Source organism: Peromyscus leucopus, chromosome 20, assembly GCF_004664715.2.
Source record: "Peromyscus leucopus breed LL Stock chromosome 20, UCI_PerLeu_2.1, whole genome shotgun sequence".
Lineage (NCBI taxonomy): Eukaryota > Metazoa > Chordata > Mammalia > Rodentia > Cricetidae > Peromyscus > Peromyscus leucopus.
Window position 1 is genome coordinate 30,917,259 of NC_051080.1, and position 24,957 is coordinate 30,942,215.

At 57.2% G+C, this 24,957-nt stretch overlaps 2 protein-coding genes across 6 annotated transcripts in view; one reads left to right on the plus strand and one right to left on the minus strand.

Annotated features, from left to right (window-relative positions):
• The window catches only part of Ptp4a3 (protein tyrosine phosphatase 4A3), a 34,145-nt gene extending 19,448 nt beyond the window's left edge, over positions 1-14,697 (plus strand). Inside the window, exons 1-6 of one of the 4 annotated variants that reach the window (XM_028886024.2) lie at positions 5,118-5,222; positions 7,876-8,788; positions 10,795-10,887; positions 12,680-12,810; positions 13,383-13,457; positions 14,231-14,697. In XM_028886024.2, coding sequence (XP_028741857.1) covers positions 8,684-8,788; positions 10,795-10,887; positions 12,680-12,810; positions 13,383-13,457; positions 14,231-14,348 — 522 coding nt within the window. In that variant the 5' untranslated portion in view covers positions 5,118-5,222; positions 7,876-8,683 and the 3' untranslated portion in view covers positions 14,349-14,697. Of the gene's footprint in view, positions 1-5,117; positions 5,223-7,875; positions 8,789-10,264; positions 10,367-10,794; positions 10,888-12,679; positions 12,811-13,382; positions 13,458-14,230 lie in introns of those variants that run through there. The other 3 variants (XM_028886025.2, XM_037197545.1, XM_037197546.1) reach the window with 3 other exon arrangements.
• Positions 14,698-16,585: 1,888 nt separating this feature from the next.
• Positions 16,586-24,957, minus strand: part of LOC114704665 (maestro heat-like repeat family member 5) — a 75,409-nt gene continuing 67,037 nt past the window's right edge. Inside the window, exons 23-31 of one of the 2 annotated variants that reach the window (XM_037197547.1) lie at positions 21,758-21,895; positions 21,235-21,349; positions 20,295-20,438; positions 18,884-19,060; positions 18,271-18,426; positions 17,590-17,712; positions 17,320-17,422; positions 17,056-17,130; positions 16,586-16,792 (exon numbers count right to left, since the gene is read on the minus strand). In XM_037197547.1, coding sequence (XP_037053442.1) covers positions 16,692-16,792; positions 17,056-17,130; positions 17,320-17,422; positions 17,590-17,712; positions 18,271-18,426; positions 18,884-19,060; positions 20,295-20,438; positions 21,235-21,349; positions 21,758-21,895 — 1,132 coding nt within the window. In that variant the 3' untranslated portion in view covers positions 16,586-16,691. The remainder of the gene's footprint in view (positions 16,793-17,055; positions 17,131-17,319; positions 17,423-17,589; positions 17,713-18,270; positions 18,427-18,883; positions 19,061-20,294; positions 20,439-21,234; positions 21,350-21,757; positions 21,896-24,957) is intronic. The other variant, XM_037197548.1, reaches the window with a different exon arrangement.

The following is a 24,957-nucleotide window of genomic DNA, read 5'->3' on the forward strand; positions in this document are numbered from 1 at the left end:
GGGAAAGGGTATCATAGCACTTCCTAGGGCAGATGGGGGAAGGGTGTCACCCTTGTGGCCAGGGCGGCATCTTCTTCCTGCAGGACCCAAGTTCTGCCTTCCTCCTAGCCCTCTGTCTGTTGTGGGGTACCTGGCCCTTCCCACTGTGGTGTAGCCACTGTGGCTTCAGTGTAGACTGATTCCTGTGTCTCCTGTTACTTCCATGCCAGCCAGCCACACCATCAGAAAGTGGGTCAGGACCATGGTAGGTGGCGACGTGGTAGCATAGCCCTGGTGATGCACACACAGCCTTGGGCACCCTCCCGAACCTGCAGCACAGGTGGAGCAGTGAGGTCCAGAGCCTTCCCCCACCCCACCCCAGTCAGCCCTGGCCTCTGTCTGACTGTATGGCTGTGGGTCCTCTGTCAGTAGCAGATGTCACCCTTAATTCCCACTACCGACATGTGATCGCCTGGCTTGTCATCTGTTATCATTTGGGGCCAAAAGGGCCCTGTGGGGTTCTGAAGGTCACTTCTTCTCCTGCTGGTCGTAGCTGGGTACAAAATGGTAGTCTCGGGGCTCCGAGGGGTGGCTGGAGAGGCTCTGACGGGTGTCTGGAGGTGCCATGGCTAACTGGGGTGGAGTGGGCTTTCCTGCCATTTCTGTTGGTTGCCCAGTAGACCTTGTGGGTGTGCAGCCTCTGTGTCTGTGAAGTTCACACACGGGGGGCACGGGAAGCAAGCCTGGGCTAGGACAAGGCAAGCAGGGTGCAGGGGAGCCCTGCTCCTTTTCCTCTGTCTGTCTGGAACCCTCAGTCTTGGATCTCAGGTGGGGCTGGTGTGTAGACTGGGGGGAAAACCATGGGACACACTGTGAACTGCCAGCCAAGTAGACACGGGTGTCGGCTGCTGTAGGAGGATGTGGTTGGCCCCGACCCTGGGAACTGAGTCTGCCAGAACGCTGCCTTCCCAGTTCCTCCTTTTTATGGTGACTTTGTCCAGCCCGTGCCGTAACTCCCTGCTTAGTATCTCATGCTTTCTGCCACCCCCGTCCCTGTGATTGCTGGAAGTCAATTACGGCATTTGCTTCCCTATCACCCAGTGCAGCCATGGGGCCTGGGGCCCAGAAGCGCTTGGTAGGTACACATGTGACTGGGAGCTTGGAACACACTGAAAGTGATTGGTGGCTTCCTGAAGACTGAGGCTCTGGCCTGGCCCCGGGGATGTCTGAGGCACTCGGGGGGAGGGAACAGGGAACCTGGAGGTGTGACTCCCATACCCCTTCATCCTTCCGCTGAAGGCCAGGAAGTTTTGTGGGCTGTTGGCGTTGTGGAAGGTGTGTGAGCTGTGGCAGGTGGGAGCCACCGTCTGATCTGGCAGTGTAAGTCACATTCTGAGGACAGCTGTGGTGGCTTGTTTGGCAGATGAGCTAATGTGTGCTGTAGGTGAGACACCCAGCTGCCCTTCCAGATGGACACACCTGTCTGTTACCAACACCTTCTTTCTTGTGGAGGAGTCCCTGATGGAGTAGGGGGGCCTGTGGACATCTGGGAGGTCCCTCAAGTCCCCTCGGTGGGCAGGGGCAGAAACCATGGCTGGTGTCCTTTGGTGCAGCTGGGTCTCCAGGCAGTTCTGAGCCTCCTGGGAGTGCTGGGATGTTGTGAGGTAGGGGCCAGATGACAAAGTTGAAGGCGTGTGGCCTTGGGCGACATCCAGGTCCAAGTGGTCCTCTGCTTCCTGGATGTTGGGACAAGTGGGAGAGGAGACAGTGCTGTGCTCTGGGTGTGGGTGCAGCCTGGAGCTTGCTGGTTTCTGGTGACCCTGGAAGGGGGTTGAGTTTGCTGTCTTCATCCTGCTTTATAGTTCAGGAAACTGAGTCACCGAGTTCCTGCTAGGGGTTACTCTGTCGGAGAGTAACCTGATGACAGGCGCAGGAAGAAAAGAGCCAGGAGCCATGGCTCCAGGGCAGGGGATGGGGGGGAGGGGGAGCTTTGGTGGGAAGAACTACAGAGGGGAAGGGTAGGGCGAGCTGGTCCAGGGTGCTTCAGCTGTGAGCAGACAGTCCTGGGAAAGCACCACCCCACTCTGTATGCGGCAGCCTGGGAAACTGAGGCACCCTGAGTCGGTAGTGATGCCTGGCATCTCAACTGTTCTCTCCGCATCTTCCCTATCTCCATCCCGCTCAGCCCTATGACTGGCACCAGGGTGCTCAGCATGCTTGTCACACTGATTGAGTGAATGAATGAATGGATGAATGAATGAATGAATACCCAGTTCCCCTGGCTCCTGGGAAAGAGTCCCAAGGTCTGTATTAGTGTAAGGGAGGTCACAGACTATAAACGGCAGAAAGACATGTGGGTCACATGGGCTGAGCTCTTGGGAAGTGACGGGGGAGGAAAGGGGTCCCCGGTCAGCCATGACTGTCTGAGGTACCTCCTGGGAGGAAGGTCCACTTGGATGCCCTCAGAGAACACAGAGCTAAGGGTGGACCGTTGGGGGCCAGAGGTCCCAAGTTTTGAGACCTCCGGTCCCTGGTGGACCTCATGCATGATTACCTGGGCTCAGGTAATCAGGTAATAACTGTGTGCTGCCGGCCCTCAGAAGTGACAGTTACAGGCCTTCGTCTGCAGTGGTGCAGGCAGAGCTGGTCCCTTTCAATATGAGGGTGCCCGCGGAGGGAGCCTGGGCCAGCAGATCCCCACCATGCCCTACAGGGCACTGTTGAGGCTGAGCCTTGGAGGGGACAGCAGATGCCTGCCTGCTGGAAGCCCAGGTCTGCTTCCTCACAGCTGTTTCCAGGTCACAGCCCAAGGGCTCCATGACAGACAGGGTGCTGGCACCACCTTCCTTAGAAGGTGGCTTCCCTCCCTGGCAGTGTGTCCATTTATAGAGTTGGCCTTAGGCTCATCGAGGGCTAGCACTGGCCTCAGGTGGCACAGGGCATCAGGGCGGATGGTCAGTGGAGGCACCAAGAGGGTGTCCATCTCCCTCTTGGCTCTCCTCCTCTGGGAACCTTTCCCTGTCCACCCTCCCCTCCAGAGCGACTGCCACTTGAGACTCTCCTGTGGTCCCCATCCTGTGCATAGTTTCAAGTAGTCTTTGAGGGACTAAGTTGGGGAACCCCCTCTCCCGCCCCCCCCCCCCCCCGCCAAAGGGGCAGCTGACATGGTGGCTGCTTCTGGGAACGCATGCAGCTCCCATTAGGTGGCATGGGTGTCCGCTCCTTAAGGTTCCCCCAGACCTCGAGGGCTGAGGTCTCGTGATCGGTTCTGGACGGTTCCCCGATCTGGACCTCTGCCTAGAACGCTGGGTCATTGGCTCCTTCCATAAACAAGTAGGAGCTTCTTGGTGCCAGGCCTGGGTGGGAGGTGGGGCGGGGGGGGGGAGTGGAGCTGAGTGCTAAGTTCCTCCTCCCATTAGAGATGCCTTCCCTGGGGCTGGGCACATGGCCAAGGGGAGAGGGGGTGGCATGGGAGTTAGGGTGAATGTTTTGCGAGGGGTTGCACTCTTAGAGCTGTGGGGCACAGGGATGCAAGAGCTTTTGGATGGCTTCCTAGGGACTGGTGTGGGTGGAGTCTTGTAGGGTCTCTCCTCCTGGCCCCAGAGATGGGTGTTCTGGGAGGGCTCCAAGAAGGCTCTGGATGTGGTATATATATAGACTTCTCCGAAAGGCTTGGGGCCCTGCCAGCTGCAGCAGGTGCCCCCAGGCCTAGCTAGAGGCCCCAGCTAGCGTGGTGGGGGGGGCACTTGGGGCCCCATTTGCGGTCCTAGCTGGGGCAGTATCTCAGAAATTGCCGGGCCTGACACCAGGCCCTTTCCAGACGTGGACACTGTGGTGAGCCACCAGAGGTGGTTTGTCTGTGACTCCTTCCTCCCAGCCACTCGGGGATGGGACCCGTAGGATGTCTGCAGGTGGGCAAATCCCTGGGCATGGTCCAGCTTCCTGGCTGGGTGACTCGGGCAGTTTACTCAATCCCTCTGAGCTTGCTGGATGCTGGTGCCTTGTGGTGGACACCGGATCTGTGGTCAGAGTGGGAGCCGGTGGGACGGCTGAGATCATGGTGAGACTGGGAGCCGGAATCAGGGCAGTTACTGGGCCGGGTCTATTAGCATGTATTTTCTGGGGGATCTCATTTGGCTGCCTGGCTTTCTGGGGTTAGCTCGGATGGGGCTCCAGTGAGACCTTCCAGCCTGGACACTATTAGCACTACTTACCTGGGCCAGGCAAGCATGAGGTTTGGCAGGCTCGGCTGTGCCAGGCTGGCTAATGTGCCAGGCTGCTCTCTGGTAGTATAGGGTGGGGCATGCCCTCTCTTGGCTCAGGTCCAGCCTACCAAGGCCCATTCCTCTCCCTAGCACCAGCTACTGATTGCAAGGCTAGGCCTCTGTCTGGGAGCCAAGCTTGGGGCTGGGTTCCCAGCAAGGCAAGGCCTCTAGGGATTCCGAGAACTGGAGCTCAACAAGCCGTGCTCCAGAAGGCTCCCAGGGCCATGCAGTCACTGGGGCAGGTGTGGACTGACATCTGTCTCCATTCTTGGGCTGAAGAGCACAGGGTTCCTGCCGGGGATGCCCCAGGACAAAACCAGGACTCTGTTCTGTCGGTGGAGGCAGTGGAGCCTAGAAGATTCTGTTGGGGGAGTGCCCTGGAAGGCTGCAGGAGAGCTGGCTGGGTGGGTGTCAGTTGCCTTGGAGATAGATGAGCCAGTGTAGAGTCTGCTCGTCTGCTGTGTGACTCTGGAGCGTGCTTAGGTTCAGTGCCTCAGTTTCCTCAGCTGTAGGCCGGCGGGACGGTGTGGGGTGGGGTGGCTTTCACCCCAAGTGAGGACTACTGGTCCCGGGCACACAGTAGCTGCTCAGTAAATGCGTGCGAGGCTGGAGAGCTGGGAGGGGTCCTCCAGGCCGGTGGCTCTTCTGCAGAGGGAAGTCCTTGCCTAGCAGGATGCAGAGAGGGGAAGGCAGGCTGGTCCGCGGTGGTCCTCCCCCTTCCTCCTTCCTCTTCCTCTGCTGGCCGCGCCTTTGTTTGCCCGGCCGGCGCTCTATCTTTAGGCAGCAGGTGCGGGAGCCGCTGCGAGTCGGGTCGCCCGCCGGTCACCGCCCCCCACGTGACGCCGGGCGCTATAAATAGCTGGGCCGCCGGGCGCCCAGCATCCGCCCGGAGCCGGCGCCGCTGCGGAGGGCGCGCGCTGCGCGGGTCCCGGCCCGGCCGGCCGGCGCATGGAGGCAGCCGCACTCCTGTGGGCGCGGGTGAGCCGGGCTGCGGGCGGCGGGGACCCGGCCTCGAGGACACTCCCGGACCCTACCCCTACCGGGATGGGTCCTACATTGGGATGGCGGCTCCCTTGGCGGGCTGGGTGGGAAGCCCCGCTGAGGTCCGGGAGCTGTGCGCCCTCACCACACCCCACCACGGGTCCTTGGGGTCCCCAGCCCATCCACGAGCAACCTTACCTGTCCTGACAGCGCAAAGCCCTGAACTGCGACCCCTGACTCCGCGAGTGTCACACAGGGTCCCCTTTAGGTCCCTTCTGAAGCCAGATGCACTCTCACCCCATCACTCGAGGGTGGGGCCTCTGCGAACCTCTCTGTGTCTTCTTTTTTTCCCTGGGGTTTCAAGTGTTCCCGATTATTAGACGCGATGTGGAGAAAACCCGCGTTGCTGGACGGTGGGGGCTGGCCAGTGTCCAGAGAAGGGCCTTCCACGCCCCTCTGGCTCATGTCCTCATCTGGCAAAAAGGGACAAATATTGATCTTGAAAAACATGCCGGTTCTGGGAGCAGCAGAGTGCTTAGTTTAGGATACTGTTAAAGAGGAGGCTGGGTGGGATAGAGGAGGGCCAGTCAGAGGAAGGCCCAGGCCTTAGTAGGGCCCATAAGCATGAGGAGTAGTAAGGATGTGGTGGCTTGCCTGAGTGCCTGGACTCACAATGGTGAGGCAAGGTGAGCTCTGCCATCTGCTTTCACTCGGGGGAGCTGCTGGGTTACGGGGGGGGGGGGGGATACAGGTGGCTGGTGGGCCCACGAGCCTTGGGTCAGACCTGCTAGGATTTGGCAGGGCAGAGGTCCGGTGGAAGCCCCCTCCTTGTTCTCTGAGCTTCTCAATCCAGTAGAAGTGATGTGTCAAGGGAGGGGCCCCTTTTCGGGGGGGGGGGCACCATGTGGTTGAGCCTGGGTGGAGGTGACTGAGGCAGGCTGTGGGCATGCTTCTTTGCCCTCACTTGGGGGTGTGTGTGGCCCGGATTGCAGTGGACTGTGCAGGGCCTTGTAAGATGCAGTCCAGCCTGGAGATAACCTACACCTGGACCCCTGGCCTCCATCCCCTCAGGCCTGGGGTGAGCATGATAGGTGGTTCAGGCTTCCTTTGCCCGGGTGGCCAGTCTGTAACTAGATGTTGGCGGTGACTCTTGGGGTTTTACAGCCCCTCCGCCATACTGCGGCTGATAGGTGCAGTCAGCCCTACGGGAGCCTGCCCGTGTTCTCTGGCTTCCTGGGGGGCCTTCTCTCTTCTTCTGTCCACACAAGGGCATTGCAGCGTGCACACATGGGATGTCCCTCCCGGGAGGCCCAGGTGTTTGTGTCATAGCATGAGGCTCTCTTTGCTTATACTCGGGCTAGTCGTGCCTCTGCATGCATAGGGCTTGAGGACCTGGCCCGCCAAAGCCGGCACAGGACTCCTTTTCTGCCCCCCCTCCACCTCCCACGGGGTGCCCCTCCATCCTAGCCCTGTCCAAACGATGGCAAGGACTAGTTGTGAGCCGTGGCACTGACCTGGAGTGGAGTGCTGAGCTGTTCCCCGGGCGTAGAAGGCGGTGAGTGCGGAGCGTATGCTGCCGGGTAGAGCTGAGCCTCGGACAGTGGGGGCTGTGCCCACAGCTTGAGGCAGGAGGTCCAGGGTCCTAGGCTGGGCCCTTCCTGCAGCCAGGCTGAGCATCCCAGGGCCTGGTTTGCCTGGTGGGCAGCTGGAGAAGTGGGTGCTGGGGCAGAGGTCAGAGGTATGGGCAGAATTCTTCCAGGTGGGGGTCCAGGAGGGCCTTCATTTGGATAGAAGAATGCTGGGTGGGGTATGGGGCTGAGTCCAGGGGCCCAGGCTCAGCTAACCACTGGGTCATAGCCTAAGGGACTGTAAGGGCCATGTTGTTCAATCCCTCACTGTGTAGGTGGGAACCGGGTCCAGAGAGGCCAGTGATGTGCCCAGGGTCTCCCAGGTCCTCCTGAGGGTAGCAGGGAGGCTAGCTGCTCTTTTGATCTCTTGCAGCTAGTAGATTTGGAGAGGGGGAGATGGCGTGGAAGGGCTGAGGCTGATGTCCTTCAGTAGTGTCCTTCCCCAGGTCCCTGTCACGGTGTGACCCCCTTCCCGGCCACCTACGCCGCTGTCATTTCTTTGGCATGAGCCTGGCTGCTGGCCTTTTGGACTGTGGTTTCTTGCAGGGCAGAATATCTTGTTTACCTCTAGTGCCTGGCAGGTCCCAGTAAGTGGTGGCTGTGGGTGGAGATTGCAGAAAGCCCGAGGGGTAGCAATTGAGGCCACTCACCTCCTGTCCCTGTCCCTCTGGCAGTACCCATTGTCCCTGAGATCTGCCCTTGCAGAACGATCTGAGCTTGTACCTTGTGCCACGGCTCGCAGTCCCAAGAGAAGGACCACACTGTCTTCATGGGCTGTGAGGTGGGGGACCAGGCTTGGTGGCTTGGCTTCTGTTGCTGTGGGTGCACTCTTGTTTGAGTTCTCATTGCTCCTGGGGTGAACCCCGATACACTCTTCACCCTGTCTTGGTGGCTGTGTGTGGCTCTCCTGTCACCCCAGGGGCCTAGGGCAGCCCTGGCAGGAACTCTCTGTCCTTCTGTATTTTCTCATGGAGAGTCTGAGGACCAACGAGGACCTCCCATTTCTTTCTCCCCTCCCATAGACTGTGCCTTCTGAAGACCAGTGTGCGATTGATGGAGGAACTCCAGGAAGGCAGCGCTAACTACTGCCCTTCCCAACACCGTGGGTGCTGCTGCTGAGGAGGCCCGTGCCTCTCTGGCCCTCACCATTGCCCTTGCCTCCCAATGGCCTCTGCTGCCAGGCCAGAGGCCAGCACGGCTGCCTGAGCCCGCTGCCCCTCTCCAGGACTTGCCGTTCCCTGATGGGGTAACGTGACGGACGCCCCGGATCAGAGGCTGCCTGCCCACCACGTCCCAGGGCCGCCAGAGTTGGTTGAGTTCAAGTTCATTTTCCCTTTGGGTCCTGAGTGCTGGGGCCCAGCTCTGAGCGAAGGGGACTCTCCTCGATCCACCCATGCAGAGACGGTGTCCCCAGCGAAGGCCCCATAGAGGACAGTGCTCGGCAGCCAGAGTCACCAACTTGAAGTTCTCTTTGCTCAGTTTTTTTGGTTGTTGTTATTTTTATTTTTGCTTCTTTGTAACTACTCCACTCTGAGAGACAGGACTTTGGAGCTGTCCATCTTACTGGGGGAGGGGGAGGGTTTGTTTCTTTTTCTTTTTCTTTTTTAGAATTGGGTTTTCTTTTGGAATTATCGACCACCAGGCAGCTTTCCTCTTCTTCTCCCAAGTATTTGCACAATATTTGTGCGGGGTGTGGGGACGACGAGGTTTTAAGAAGTCTTTTCTTTTTTTTGGACAAGCACGGGGATCTCACTGGACTTGGTGTGGGGGGCTGGGGGACCCCCCGTGCAGCCCTTGCTGGCTGGTCCTCTCTGGGTCCCCGGAGGAGGCATGGCCCGCATGAACCGGCCCGCGCCCGTGGAGGTGAGCTACCGGAACATGCGCTTCCTTATCACGCACAACCCCAGCAACGCCACCCTGAGCACTTTCATCGAGGTGAGTGGGCTGTCAGGGCTGGGTGGGTGTCCTGGGCGGCTCAGGGTGTGATGGGTGCTGGTGATCAGCTGGGTTTTCTGGAGGTCTGGCTGCGTTCAGGCTTGTGGGCACTGGGCATTGCCTAAGCTGTGGTTGTCAGGACTCTGGGTGACCTTGGTCTCTGCAGAAACGGAGCAAGAAAGAGGCTGATGAGACAAGGGCTCATGGGGAAATGGCCTGGGGACAGGCAGATGGAAGATGGGCCACCACATGGCTAGTCCAGTCCACAAGCTCAAGCCCCAGGAAGTCTTGGGGGCAGGAAAGCTGCGAGGTGACATGTGGGGAGCCTACAGATGTGACCAGGTGTTTTTTCACATAGAGGAATAGAGGTGGAGGCTGTCAGCAGGGCTTCCCTGGGGACCCTCTGCAGGGCTCCTTACTGCAGACCCTGGAATTAGCTTGCAGAGCGTGCAGCTGAGTGCTGGGCAGTTTGTGGAACAGACTTTGGTGGCTTCAGATTCGCAGTCCTCTCCTCTGTGGCATGAGCTAAGCCCCGTGGGCTTCTGGGTATCAAAATAGGAAAGGATGCATAGAGGAAGGCAATGGACACCCTATGTCAGGGACCCTGGACCTTGGACACATAGCTGGATGCTATGCCCCTCTCACCGTTGAGAACCTTGAGATAACAGCAGGGCCTGATGTGGGACTAGAAAAAAAAAAAAAAAAAAAAAAAAAAAAAAAAAAAGCACCGTGAGTGACCAGGACAAGGGCTCAGTGTGTGACGAGGATGAAGGCTTAGTGACCAGAATGAAAGATAAACGTCTGGGTGTGAGTGAGGAGGATCAGGGCCCAGCGCATGACCAGGATGAGGGCTTACTGTCCCAAATCAAGGCTCAGTGTGTGACTAGGGTCAGGGATCGGAGTGTAAGCAAGATGAGGGAGGGCTCAGTGTGTGACCAGGATGAGGTACCTACTCTCAGAGCCTACCCCTCTGGCAGTTGAGACGTTTGAGAGTTCACAGTAGGACCCAAGGAGGGACTAGAAAAAAAAAAGCACTTGTGAGTGCCAGGACAGGGGCTCAGCGTGTGACCCGGATGAGACCGGCATGTGAGCAGAATCAAGGCTCAGTGTATGCTCAGGGCAGGGACCGGAGTGTAGGCATGTTGGGGGCTCACAGTGTGAGTAGGGTTGGGACTGAGTCCTGAGCCGAGGCGTAGCTTTCTCCTTGATGGACTCCGCAGCGTCCCCGTGGTCTCTGAGGTGGATACTCCCTCATTCTTCCTGCACTCTCAGAATAGTAGGGTCCTGGCCTAGCTGTGTCTGGTGTCCCCATCACATGGCCAGCGAGACCCAGTCAGTCGTTCCTCACCACTCCCAAAATATCTCCTGGGAGCAGGTAGGTGGGGGGTGGCCCTGCTGGTGGCTGTGGGTATAAATACCCCATGCTGGCTGCGTGAACTTTCCTCTGAAGGATGGGGCTTTCCCTGATGGTGGTGGTGTTGGGTGCCGCTCTGCTGCCTCTGTCTCTGCTTGCTAGAGACTCCAAAGGACCTTTGTGGAGCCCACTCATGCAGCCCAGGAATGGAGGGCAGTGCAGATGTAAGGAGGTGGCTGTCCGAGACCTGGGCCACCTTTCTGGAGTGGCTTTATCTAGAGAGCAAGGACTTGCTGCTGGGACCCTTTGTCCTGGGTGGTGCAGCAGCATGAATGTCAGGCCAGGGCTGAAATCACAGTGGTTGAGCTGTTTGTTTTAGTGAACACAGGTGGGCTCCTTAGCTTCTCCAGGTAGGACAGGGGCAGGTGGCCCGGAAGCACCAGCAGAGAGGCTACCCTGCCAGCCACTCAACATCCGAGCCCTCCTGCTGGTTTATGAAGTGTGCTCCGTCTCCAGGGAGGGAGCTTGAGGGGGCACAGTTCTGCTTAGGATCTCCAGAGGGGCAGGCCTTTGGGGACTCGGCATGGCGCAGAGCTCCAGGCTGAGGCCAGCACTTGGATTCTGAACCACTCGGTCTCTCTTTCTACCCCAGGACCTGAAGAAGTATGGGGCTACCACCGTGGTGCGTGTGTGTGAAGTGACCTATGACAAGACCCCTCTGGAGAAGGACGGCATCACTGTTGTGGTGAGGGGCATGTGGGTGAGGGGCACCGTGACTGTCCAAAGCAATGTCTGGATAGTAGATTTGGGGCTCTTCGCTGTGAAGCTGGGTTTTCTGCTGCCGCCCGATGCATCCTGGGCTATCTGTGCCTTGGCTGGTGTGTGGGATAGGTGACTCTGAGTAAGTCGTCTCCACTGCACCTACCTTCCCAGACTAGCCCCCGAGCTCAGGTTGCACATACTTGGTGCTCTTTTTTTTTTTGTTTTTAATTTACTTATTTTTATTTTATGTGCGTTGGTGTTTTGCCATGGGTGTCGGGTCCTCTGGAACTGGGATTATAGACAGTTGTGAGCTGCTGTGTGGGTGCTGGGACTTGAACCTTGATCCTCTGGAAGAGCAGTCAGTGCTCTTAACCACTGAGCCATCTCTCCAGCCCCAGACTCGGTGCTCTTGACCATAGCTTCCCAACACTTGGCTTGTCTGCGTTGGGGCCTGTGGGTCCCATTAGGTGCTCCGTAGCCATTGGCAGCCTGTAGCCTGTGTGGTTCCTTTTTGGAGCAGTGGAGGCTTGGAGTCAGACATTCACCACAGCTAGAAGTGGGAGGGCTCTGGGCTGGAGAGATGGCTCAGAGGTTAAGAGCACCGACTGACCTTCCAGAGGACCCGGGTTCAATTCCCAGCACCCGCAGGGTGGCTCACAACCATCTGTAATGTGATCTGGTGCCCTCTTCTGTGTATATTAAAAAAAGAAGTGTGAGGGCTCACATGGGGGAGTGGCGCTCCCCTGATTGTTCTGCCTCCCCACCTGCTGGGTGTCTTTGGCACTGTGGATCAGGGCTTGAGTCCTGTCCACCCTGGCTGGTGAAGATGGAGACCCTCTTGTACAGATGAGGCGGGGCTCAGCAGGTGCCTGCCTGGCTCCCAGGGGCCTCTCTTCAGCCTCTCATCGCCTGCCACGTGGGAGCCTGTCTCCTGGCAGCAGTGGGTCCCGGGAGACCCTGTGCAGAGGCCGTGGGTAGGGATCCTAGCTGCTGTTTCCTTGCCTTCTTGGCCCTGGGGGCTCAGCTAAGTGGAGGAGGGGCAGCCTTGCGGAACTGGTCATGGTGCTTGGAGGGCCAGAGCAGAGCCAGTTCCTTGGCACGAGGCCTCCCTTCCCAGTGCGGAGCCCGGATGAGCCAGGCCGCATGCAGCAGACCCTGACCGGCTGTGCTCGGCACCAGAGTGACCCTAGGTTACTCCGCTGTGAGGACCCTGTGTTGCTAGGGTCTCATATCCACTGCCTGGTAGTTTGTAGAAGGGAGGAGGAGGTTGGGGGTCGCACAGGCCTGGGAGGACCCCTTCCGTTGACCCTTCCCTGCTGTGAGATCCCACAGGCCATTCTGAGTGAGCCTCAAGGGCCTCCCATAGTGTGAGTGTCGAGGGGAGTGTAATAGAGGCGCGTCAGCATCTCAGTATGATGCTGCCCCAGCCGATCTCCCTTTCTCAGGAGAGACTCGGGATAGACTCAGGACAGCCACATAAACTGGTGGCCTCAGGAGCTGCCCTGTTTGGAGACAGAGGTAGAGAGGTCCCAAGGGCCGCCCTCCATCAGCTAGCTCCTGCAGACCCATGCTGGTTCACCCTGGTACCAATGGTACCGATAGATGGGTCTCACCTCTGTCTTCTCCACACTGTGCCCTAGCATACCCTCGGCTGGAGCCTTCTCCATGCGGGGCCGGCCTCCCCCCCCCCCGCCCCCCAACCTAGAACTCTGAGGGACTCAGGGGAAGGAAAGCTAACATCCGTAGGGCAAGTTCTTAAGCGGATTCCTCTACAGGACTGGCCCTTTGATGACGGGGCGCCCCCTCCTGGCAAAGTGGTGGAGGACTGGCTGAGCCTGCTGAAGGCCAAATTCTACAATGACCCGGGCAGCTGCGTGGCTGTGCACTGTGTGGCCGGCCTGGGAAGGTGAGTGATGGGTGGGTGGCACTCGTGGCCTTGTTGGATGTGGGCTAAATCCACTCGACCTTTCTAAGGCCCCAGGGTTCCCAGGCAAGTCCCTTCACAGCCTGGCAGGGATGGCTTCCTGCTGTGACCCAGTCACTGCGCCTCATGCAGAAAAAGAGCTCCCACAAAGACATGCTGGTCACCCAGGCCTGACGTCTGTTTGAAGAGGAACAGCTGCCCTCACTAGATGGAAATGAGCCAGGCAGGGGAGCACCCCCCAGATGCCCCTATGGCAGGGGGGCTGGAGGGCAGGCTCAATAGCAGCCGGTATGCTTATAGCTCTTTTTTTCTAGGAGCATAGGCACAGAGAGGTTGTCTGCATCTCCCCAGGTTGCACAGGAAGAGCCAGACTAGAGAAGAGGGTTGGGCTGTCTGGAGTCTGTATCCTCTGTGGGGCAAGCTGAAGGAATCCGGGGGGTGGGGGGTGTGGGGTCATCAGGTCCTCATGCGCCCATCTTGGTCAGGTGGCCCGAGGCAGGGACGAGATGGGGTGTGGGGGTCTCAGATCACCTCAGCTCTGCTTGTTCCCGCAGGGCTCCAGTGCTGGTGGCTCTTGCCCTTATCGAGAGCGGGATGAAGTATGAAGATGCTATCCAGTTCATCCGACAGTGAGTAGCCAGCGTGGGTGGGTGGGTGGCCCTCGGGGATCTATGGTGGATCTTGGCAAGCTGAGTGGGGCTTGGGCTGCCACTTAGGGCCTCTCCTTGCCCCTCACCTCTCACTTCTGTAGCTGTTCCTTGTGAAGAATCCCCCCCCAACCCCCCCCAACCCCTCCGCACACACACACACACTCCTCTGCCCTCCCTGGCTGCTCCCAAGCCATTACCTCCTTGTGGTATGGTAGCCTTCCTGGAGGACCCCCATCTTTATCTTTCTGATCTTTTGGGCAAGGACTGCACAGTGGATGTGGCATGTGTGTGTGTGTGTGTGTGTGTGTGTGTGTGTGTGTGTGTGAATGTGTGCGACATACCCGCTGTGGATATGTGGACACCTTGTGCTGCCTGAAATAGGTACAGCCATCTCTCTCTCTCTGGGGCAGGCCCTGTATGGCTGTAGCAGCGTGGGTCTACTAGCCTGCAGGTGCCCTTAGGGGAGCCTGGGCTATGCAGACGGATATGCCACCTAAAGACCTATGCCGAACACACACAGTTCTCTGCACCTTGGCACAGCACTGAGGTGGGGCTGGCTAGCTAGGGTGAGCTGTGTCCCCGGACCTTCAGCCTCCCAGCCTCTCCCCCAGGGCCCCAGCTTAGCCCTACTTCCTGTGGGTCCATCCACTCCGGTCCCACTGGAGTATGACTCAGGGTCTGGAGTTTCCTGGGGGGAAAAGGCAAGGTGTCCAAGCCAGACTTTATGACCCTCTGCCTGTTCCCGTCTGCAGGAAGCGCCGTGGGGCCATCAACAGTAAGCAGCTGACCTACCTGGAGAAGTACCGGCCTAAGCAGAGACTGCGGTTCAAAGACCCCCACACGCACAAGACCAGATGTTGCGTCATGTAGCTCAGGCCCTGACCCCTGTACGCCCTTTACTCCTGATGCCCCGGGCATCTGTGTTGAAGGAGTCCATTGGCCGTGTGTGTGCGTTCCTGCTCTGTCCCTGTCCGTGCCCACGGCTGTCTTTCTGAGGCTCTCCCTGGACCTTCCACCAGTTCCGTCCAGCCCCCTCCGCCCCCCCATGCCCAGGCCTCCTCCCTGGGCTGTGGACGGCAGGTGGGTGTTTTTTTAACCACTGGGCCCCGATGCCTCAGCGGCCCTGCCCTCACCCTGACCTGTTTTCGGCACCTTTGTGACCAGATCCTGGGCCTTCAGGTGCTCTGGACTCTCAAGGCAATAAATCAGGAGCTGTGGATGTGTGTGAGGAGTGGTGTGGAGCCCCCGGGGGAATGGGGTCTGGATCCTGGGAGGCCACGGTTCCCAACTCTGCTGTCCTGTGTGGTGTTGCTGCGGTGTGCCTCTCTGGCTCCCTCTGGTGGCCATGCCATGCGCTGCACCCTGCCTCGTTTCTCCAAGTTCTTGACACATCAGCTTGGTTCCCTTAGGTGGCTTGGACTGGTGACAGTTTGAGGGTTGGAAGGATAGAAGGTGAGGCTGAGTCACCTCTGCAGGGCGGAATAGGGTCCACTTGGAACTTTCGGTGGGCTCCACTCCCCCATACCCATGCAACCTGGGAGATTTGGCTGCAGTGGCCACGGGCCTAGGAAGTGACCCCCACTGCCCGGAGGAGGAGGAGGGTAGGGCAGCAGAGTGGTGTGGGGTACATTAGTGTAGTGCCTTGTCTCCCTGCTCACAAGTTCTGAGCAGTGGCCTGGCTCTTCCCTTAGCTGAGGAAAGGGGACAAGGGGCAGGGGCTGGCTGTCCATGTCCGTGTGGATGTGCCGTCTGTCCTCTGGCACCGACTCCACGGATGGATGTGATCCTCAGGCCTTACAGGCCTGTCCCTCTGTGTTGTCTACAACAGACCCAGGGCACCTCCCTCCTGCACTGTCCCCCACCTTGGATCCTTCCCTCTTCACGCTCCACATGTCTGCCCAGTGGCCTACCACCCTTCCTTGCTTGGGACTAGGTCCCAGAAACTGAAAGGGCCCGCGTAGCACCCCAGCCATCCCAGTAAGGCAGGTCTTGTGGCAAGGCGCAGCGTTTTGGGGGTGCTCCTTCCCCACACTCAGTAGTGGTGATTTGGTGTGTGCTGGAAACTCACCACCCCTGTGGCATATTCGCGCAAAGTTGCTGGTTTCTTCTTCTTCTTTCTTCTTCTTCTTCTTCTTCTCTTCTTCTTCTTCTTCTTCTTCTTCTTCTTCTTCTTCTTCTTCTTCTTCTTCTTCTTCTTCTTCTTCTTCTCCTCCTCCTTCTCCTTCTCCTCCTCCTCCTCCTCCTCCTCCTCCTCCTCCTCCTCCTTCTTCTTCAGTTTGCCCTCCAAGTTTTCAGCACAATGTCCTTTGCCCTAGGATGCACATAGTCCAGGGGCTGGGAGAGATGGGTAAAGGGGATCCACTCAGGTGAGGGCGTGCGGGGTCGACCTAACACAGTCCGTAAGGCCTGGGGGACGTAGTATGGAGGCTTTTGGGTGGTAGGCACAGAGCCCAGGGTTGGAGGGCTAGCTAGAGGGTCCCTTGGGGGAGCTGGCCGATCGAATGGGTCCTGAGAATAACAGGCCGTGGCTCTGTTATTATCTGTGAGGACCTAAGCTCTGTACCCGCAGGGCCTGTCTGCCATTTCTTAAATAGAGGCTGGGGGGGGGAGGGCTCTGCCTGAGAAGGGATTGGGGGACCCTCTCAGGGAGTTAGGCACCCATTTTTGGACTCTTGCAAAGCTGGGGCTAGATACCTGTCTGGAGCAGGCTGGCCCTGCTGGAGGAAGACCCTGGCCTGCGATGGAGAAGCCTGCTGAAATGCCCTTCACTTCCACCTGCTCCACATCCCCTGTAAGAGCTCCCAGCTGGGGACACTGGAGACTTTCGGCCCCATTCCCAGAGAATGTTCTGCTCAGCTGTGGCCACTATGGCCTGGGCTCGGGTCGTGTGGAGTTGATCCCGTTCCTGAGCCGTTATTAGCAGAGTCTATCACAGACCTTCCAGTGTGTCTCTGCCCCGTCCCTCCTTGTCTGTCCCTGTCTGTGTCCCTGAGTCTTGAAATTATCTTGGAGGGGCTTGGCTTGGCCACAGCAGAGGGTCCTCAGGTGGCGGGCAGGAAGCCGGCAGCCATTACACTTTTTTTTTTTTTTTTTTTTTTTTTTTTTGAATCTAGGTTTTTCTTTCAAATGGAAAAATGCTACACAACCAAGCTCTGTGGAGAGGGTTGGGGCAGGGCTGTTCTGGGGGTAGAGATGGGGGAGGATGGCTCGAAGTCACTTCTTGGATCTGGCTGACACCTCCCGAAGGAACTCGAGCTGTCTGGTGGCAAATTCCCGGATGGCAGGTTCTGGGTCTTTTTTGAGATCTTTAAAAGCTTCAAGAGAGAAAGGACACGTCAAAGGTGAGCCCATCCTGGAAGGGAGCCACCCTCCACCCCGACAGCTCCAGTTCCATCTGGGTAGGAGGCTACAAGGGCTCTTTCCGTCCATTGGCTAGCATGGAGTGCCCCGGTGAGGTGGGGGTCTGCTCGGGAGGCCTGGGTCCTTGTCTTTGCCACCGCCTGAGGGAGGCATGCTGCAGGGAGCTGGGGGGTGTGTGTGTGTGTGTGGACACAGGCCCAGGGTGTGGGCTGCTCACTGGAGAACAGCAGCTTGGTGTCCATGTCATTCACCATCTGTGTCACGGCCTGGGGTTGGTAGCAGGTGGTGTACCCTGTGCAAGATGGAGAGCCATGGCTGCTGGATGGAGGCTGCTCTGGCCCAGCCTCCAGGAGCTTCCACAAGCCCCCAACTCTTTAGCACCACACCCTCTTTCCCACCCCCTCACCCCCACCCCCCTTTTCTCTGCGGTGGTGGGTGGGCAGGGTTAGTGAGGACTCCAAGCCTGGCCCATGCTGCTCACCTATAAAGAGAGCTGCCCAGGTCTTGATGTGGCGGTGATGGCTGTGCAGGTAGTTGATGGCCTGGGACAAGTGGATGCTGAACTCCTTCTCGCTGTGGGTCATCTGGCCAGAGGAGAGCCCGCCTGTCACTGCCAGGGACCCCAGGGACTACCGGCTTCTACCCCTGCCAGCCTCACCTCCCTGGGGAGGAGAGTCCGTGGGGTGTGTGTGTGTGTGTGTGTGTGTGTGTAGCGATCTCAGGTCCCCACTGTTGGCCCCTGGCCCCTCACCAGGCAGGTCCAGAGGAAGTGGCGGGCACTGAGGCCGGTCTCCCAGGCCAGTGTGCAGAACAGGGTGTGCCTCGGCTGCCAGCGAAGCAGGACGGCACAGCGGTAGAAAGCGAACTTGGCCTGCTGTGGAGACAGCCACGGGGTGGGGTGGGGGAGTGTCACTCACTGCCTGTGTGTGTTTGAGCCTGGGCTTTCCGGTCCCCCGAGACCACAGCTGCACCGGGCACCTCAGCAGGCCCGCTGTGCTGGTGGTGTCTGCAAAGCTGCTCCGACCTGGGGTCCCAGGGTCCCCGTGGAAGGTGGGTGGTAGGGTAGGTTGGTATTTAGCTCTGTCTGAGCTTGCTGGGGGGAGCTGGCTGCTATCGTCTCCTCCTCCTCCTCCTCCTCAGATGATAGGGAGTCCAGAGAGTGGAGCATGGGGAGGAGGGCTTGGTCTGCCTATCAGCGGGTACACGGTGTGCCCTTGTCCCACCATGCTCTGCTGTAGCCCCGTGGACCCACAGGTCCGGCTGGCCAGCGTGAATGTGGGGAGTGCATGGACAGGGACCGGGATCTGGAGGGCCCTGCAGATAGCCAGATCTTCTGCCACTGCCCTCTCTTCCACCCTTAGGCAACCCGCCCTGCCGGCCCTGCCGGCCCTGGCCCTTGACCAAGGTGAAAGGCTTGCGGTTGGGTACTGACCGTGACAACGGCTGGGCACTGGTCCTTCAGGTAGAGGAGCAGAGGTACCATGCTCTGGCACACCTGGGACCGCAGGCCAGTCAGCTCTCTGTCGGTCATCGTCGCCACCAGGTCCCCAAACAGTGCCATGGCTGCTGCTCGAATATTGTCCCGCTCCTGTGAGGCAGAGACGTAGTGAGGTGCCAGGGCTCCCCAGCTTGGAACCCCTACTTCCTTGGACTTCCTCAGTCAGGCTCAGGGACCCCAGGGTAAGGTTGGCCCTCCTCCCTTCGATTCAGAGGAGGGTCAGGCTTTCTCTCAGACAAGGTCTCGGGTCATCCTCACACAGAATCACCACCCTGTCCTCTAGTGCCCACTGACACCCTGGCAGCCAGGACCATGAGGGCAGCTGGGTGACTTATTCCCCATTTCCTAGTGAAGGGGGCTGGAGGAGTCATTTTGGACACTGGGGACCTGCCCGAGTGGTCTGTAGTAGGCCAGGACACAAGAGGGGTTGGACAGGTGAGACTTGGCACTTCAGCCATGAGGAGGAGTGGAGCGCCACCTGGTGGACACCCGTGGGCTCACAGCTTGGCCCGCAGGTTCGGTTCCCCCCACCTGTTTCTATGCTCACGTCATCAAAGAAGTAGCGGGCGTTGATGGCGATGCTGAGACTCTGGGCGCCTGCGCCCTCTGTACCCAGGCGGTGCAGTATATCCGATACCAAGCCCATAATGCCTACAACCACTGCCTCATTGTTCTGGAAGAAGCCATTGAGGAAGGCTGGCAGTTGACCTCTGAGCAGGGTTCCCTATGGGGAAGGCAGTGGGCGGTGGGTGAAAGGCACAGGACTGCCCCCCTTCACTTGGCTTCACTTGGGGGTACCCAACTTGAACCCTGCTGCTACCTTGTCCCTGGGACCCAGATCCTTATCACTCCCAGGCCTGGGACCACTGTTTTCCTTCCTCTGAGCCCCACCTGGGCTTCGTTCCCATGTCTGGCTCCCTTCAGGTCAGATGGGATCAGATGGATAAGGACAGGATGCTCAGGTTGTCTTCGGAATTTCCATGTGGCAAGGGACCATTGTGGGCCGTTTTTTCTGCTTTTGCTGTTTGTTTTTCCAGCCCATTCTGCCTGCCCTATTTGTTGGCTGTGTGTCCTGAACTCTAAATGGATGATGATCAGAAAACAACAGGCTATTCCCACCTTGGGGCTTTTTTTTTTTTTTTAAATCAGAATGACTTTCCTCCTGCCTTCCAAACAGATTTTAAACCAACTTGGTCTCCTAAGCCCTGTTTGGTTTGAAATATTAAATTCACCTTCACAGTTATTGGATGGCAGTGCAGACCTGAGCACCTTGGGTGGAGTCAGTGTGCTGGGGACCTGGGGTCTAGTCTGGTAGGATGGGGTTCTGATAGAGGAACTAATAAGGGGGAAACCAGGCAGGTACAGCATGGTATGCCTGCTGAGTACTGAAGACCTTCTCACTAGAGTCTGGGAAGGGCTGTATCAGGGCCACAGCCCTTGCTCACTACAGGGTACCCGCAGTGAGGAAGAGGTCAGGAACCCTAGGGCCTGAACTGCAGGCAGGGGGTGGAACGAGGGACGGGCAGGGCCCCCCAAAGCAGCAAGCAACACAGTCTTTCTCACCATAAGCTGTCTGTATGGGATGTGGTTTGCGATGGCGGTTTGCGTAGGGGACTTAGTTGGGAGTGGAGAACTGGGGGGCAAGGGGCACATGATTCTCAAGGGGTGCTCTCTCTCTGTGCCAGGTGAAGGGTGCTGTCTGCCTGGCTCTTCAGTGGGCCTCTGGGGTTGTGCAGGAAGGTCCGTCCCTTCTCAGGGTAAGGAGACATGTTCCTGGGGAACACGAGTGTCCTTGCCTAAAATACGTCCTTTTTTTCTTTCTTTTTTTTTTTTTCAGACGAGGAAGCCGAGGCTCAGAGGGGGAGAAGTCAGTGTCCCAGGTGACAGAGCTAGGGTTCCAACCCACAGGACCTTGGCCGCCTCTGATGCTTGGGGCTACCTGGCCCTCTGGCCCTCACCTTCTCCGTGTGGAAGAGGATGTTTCCAAGGCCCTGCAGGCTGGCCACACGGATCTCAGAGCAGGTGTCCTGGAGGCTTTGAGCCAGTACAGTCAGGGCGGCCTGTTTAGAAAGCACCTCCAACAGGGCAGGGCTGTAGAGGAACTGGGGGCACAAGAGGACAGTGGCTAGGCTTGGCGCCCTCTCCTGGGCAGCCTGTGTCTCTGTTGGGGGCTTCGGGGATAGGGTCTGTCCAGGGATTAGGGGAGGGTGGCTGACCAGCATCCTCAGGGTACCAGGGTGGACAAGCATTTGAAACTTCTCAGTGGTCAAACCCTTCTACGTATGGCTGGTGAAACTGAGGTCTAGAGCAGTTATTTAGCCAACCCGGAGCCAACTTACGCCCATGGAAGGTGCATGGGACATATGGAAATAGGCCCCCAGGAACGGCAGCTCACCATTCCTTTCAGTGGAGTGGGAAGAGGCATAAGGTCCCCCATTTCAGCTTAGAGACCTGGTAGCTGGTACCAGTTATGGAAATTACCCCCTCCTTCAAGGCTCTGCCTCTGCCAGGACCCACAGTGGTCAAGTGGCCACATCCCAGCCCTTGTTGAACCATTACCCTGTAGCTCAAGGTTCTCGGGAAGGAGTGGATGGGGACCCAGAGTTACATGTGAGCAGAGCAATGCCACATCGGAGTCTGATCTGTGGAGTCCATACCCAGGGCTCCTCAACTCTGCTTGGGTCATGTGGGCAGGGCAAGGTGAAGAGACAGGCCCCCCCAAGGCTATAGGCTGAAGGTCCTGAGAGGTGGAGGCCCCTGAAGACCTGGAAGAGGTCAGTCTGGGCAGCTGTCCCCACAGGGTGAGTCAGGTGGGCATACTGTCTTGTGTTAAGGAGGCTGGAGGGTGGGACATAGGCTACCTGGGGCCCACTGCCCCCTCCTTCCTCCGCGTCCTACCTCAATGAGGACCAAGATGGCTGTCTTCCTTTCTCGCTCCTGCTGGCTCTGCAGGCTGGGCAACAGGTAGCTGACAATGGCCTTGATCTCTTTGCAGTGATTCTGCACCATGGCCCTGGGGGCAGGGCCTGGTTTTGTGGTCACTGCCCAAGAATAGACCTTCTACCACCTCCCAGGCTGGCCAGGCTGGGCAGCCAGGTACATCCCAATGTGATGGAGTAGGCATGTGTCTCTGTGTGTTCGCCCATGTGCTAGGCCTGGGCTATGCGTGGGGAAGGAAGAGGAGGAACGGATGTCCTTGTTCCTAAGGTTCCCAGGACAGAGTGGGACTGGGGGAGGATTTTGCACCTGCACACTCTGAGTGCATGCACCTGGGAGTGTGGCACATGCCTCTTGTGCTCCAGGGTGCTGTAAACATGTATGTAGACCCAGGAGATTGCTGCCTTTACGCTGCTCTGGGTGGCCTCAAGTGATCCACTGTGGTTTATGCGCCCGGCCTCCCCTTCCCTTGACCCACTAGTACCTGGCAAGGAGGCCCACGGCCTGTGGGTAGGTGTGGATGGAGGTGAAGTGTTCCCAGGCACTCTGCAGTTCCAGGTGAGCAAAGTCATGCCAGTGTCCCGTGGTGGACAGCAGACTCTTCAGTGCCTCCAGTGATGTGCTGCAGTCAAGCAGAAAGACCAGGGTCTATCCAGAGAGGTAGACACCACCTGAGCCTTCTCCTGTTCTTGGGATGGGGGTCCCAGACTGTCTCGGCTCTGGAGCCTGCCTCCTGCTAAGGCCCAGGATGAGGAGGAATGTACTGGGTACAAGGACACAGCAGAGCACATCCGTTGCTAGGTCCTGTTGGAGTGGGTGTCTTAGTTATCTTTATATTGGCATGACAAAACACCACGGCCAAGGTAACTTATAAAAGAAAGCATCTAATTAGGGGGCTCATGGTATCAGTGAATTAGTAGATTCCATGGCCATCATGGCGGGGAGCATGGCAGCAGGTAGTCAGTCAGGCATGGCGCTGGAGCAGTAGCTGAGAGCTTATGTCTGATGTGAGTGCTGTTGGGAATCTCTGCCTGATTCTAGGAGAAAACCACAGTCTTTGGGGAATCCCCATAGCCCTTGCCCCCCAGTCCAGAACTCCCCAACACCTGTGTGCCATATGCATCCTTGAAACTAGTGAAGAAGAATCCTTAGAGGTGACACCTGCCATTGGTCCCCTTGACCATCCAGAAGGTCACACTGTCCCATCTTCAGATTCTCCACACTCCAGCATCCCAGTGATGCCTCCTCATAGTGCCATTCTTCTTCTTTTTTTTTTTTTTTTTTTTTTTTTTTTTTTGGTTTTCCGAGGCAGGGTTTCTCTGTGTAGCTTTGCGCCTTTCCTGGATCTCGCTCTGTAGTCCAGGCTGGCCTCAAACTCACAGAGATCCGCCTGCCTCTGCCTCCCAAGTGCTGGGATTAAAGGTGTGCGCCACCATTGCCCGGCCAATAGTGCCATTCTTTTTACCTTCTGGGGCCCTCAGGGGACAGATGTTCCTTAGAATGAGGAGGCAATGCCTGTGTACTTCCCAAGAGCCAGACAGACATCAGTACACACTTCCACAGCCCCACATTGCCTTTTTTGTTTTTCCTTTATTTAATAGATTGTGCATATGATGTTTTTTTTGTGTGTTGCACGTGTGTGTGCGTGCATGCGTGCATGTGTGTGTGCGCGTGCGTGCGTGCGTGCGTGTGTGTGTGTGTGTGTGTGTGTGTGTGTGTGTGCTTACGTGTATGTGCAGGCACATGTGCATTTCGGTGTGAACGGGGATGTGAGCATGCTACAGCATGCATGTGGTCTGAGACAACCCTAGGGTGCCCATCCTCTTCTTCCGCCTTGAGACAGGTTCACTGTTGTGTATGCCAGGCTAGCTGGTCCGTGAGCTCCCAGGAATTCTTCTGTTTCAGTCTCTCGTCTCGCTGTGGGAGTGAGTGCTGAGCTATTACAGATCTGTGCTATTGTGTCCAGCAGTGGGGATTTGAACTGAGGTCCCGATGGCTCATTTGGCAAGTGGTTTACCCAAGGAGCCATTTTTTCCTAGTTCCCTATTTTTATTTTTAATTGAGGTAAAGTGCAGTTCACATCACAGTTTGTTATTATAGTTAATTTTAAGCAGATGAATTGGTGGCAGTGAACATAGCCATAATACTAACCTTTACTTAACCTCCCATTTTCCCAGATGGAAACTCCCGTTAAACATTGACTCCCGCCCCTGGCTCTCATCCCTTACCCTGCTCCGGTCCAACCCCATCATTCTATTTCCTGTCTGTCTTTGACTCCTGTAGGGACCTTGTGTGAGTCAAAGCCTACAACATTTGTCTTTTTTCTTTTGTTTTGTTTGTTTATTTGAGACAGGGTCCCATACTTCCCAGGCTAGCTTTGAGCTTGCTCTGTAGCTGAGGATGACTCCTGATCCTCCTGCCTCTGTCACCAAGTGCTGGGATCACAGCTGTGTGCCATCTTGCTCGGCTGTTTTCTGTGTGATGACCAGCTCACGTCACTCAGCATGATGTCCTCCGGGTTCATGCACCATGCTCCATGTGTCAGAATTTTCCTTTAGTTCTGAGTACTGTCTGGGATGGGTCTTCTTGATTGGATTTATAAGTGTCTTAGAAGATTAGTACATGTCTCTAGCTGCTGTGGTTCCTTCTGTTTTACACCTCTCTCTGCTTCCTGTCCACCAAGCAGTGAAAAACAGCCCCAGCTACACATTCCTGCTGCCATGAAATTCTGCCCGAGTGCATGGGGCTGAGTGGCCATGGACTGAACCTTCTGGTCAAGATGTAGCCAGCACCATGTCTGCCTGCACTCTGCCATCCTCTCCATCATGATGATAATAGACCGGACCTCTAGCTGTAAGTCACCACCTCAATATTTTCTTTGTAAGAGTTGCCGAGGTCATGGTGTCTTTTCACAGCAATAAGACCCTAACTAAGACAATCACATCCATCCATCCATCCATCCATCCATCCATCCATCCATCCATCCATCCATCCGTGACTCTTGGCACATTTGCAATTTTGGCCACTGTGAATAGTGTCTGTCAGCAAGTTTTCCAGATGCTTCTGAGTCCCAGCTTTCCTTTTTTTTTTCAGGTACAAATTCAGAGAAGAAGTGGGATATCTGGGCCACATGGAACATTCTGTAGGCGCTTGCCTCCCTGGAGATACATGCTCTGTATATCCCAGGCTGGCCCCATACTCATGATCCTTCTACCTCAGCTTCTAAACACTGGCATGACAAACACACGCCACTGCACCTCACACCATAGTTGTCCTTTTTGAGGACCACACAGCTGCTCCACCTCACATCTCACCGTCACTATGTAGGGCTTTGTTTCTCCACATCTTCCCCCCTCCTTTTTTTTTTTTTTTAAATTTGAGACAGGGTTTTTCTGTGTAGCCCTGGATGTCCTGGAACTCTCTCTGCAGACCAGTCTGGCCTCGAACTCCGAGATCTGCCTGCCTCTGCCTCTTGAGTGCTGGGATTAAAGGTGTGCACCACCACAGCCTGGCTGTCTCTCCACACCTTTACCAAGCACTGCTGTTCTGTTTGTGAATGTACCCACCCTTCTGAATGTGAGATGCTTTCTCCTCCATTTAGGTTTTTGTTGTTGTTATTGTTTTGTTTTTTATTTTTAAAGACAAGATCTTGCTATGTATCTCAGGCTGGCCTCAAACTCTTTC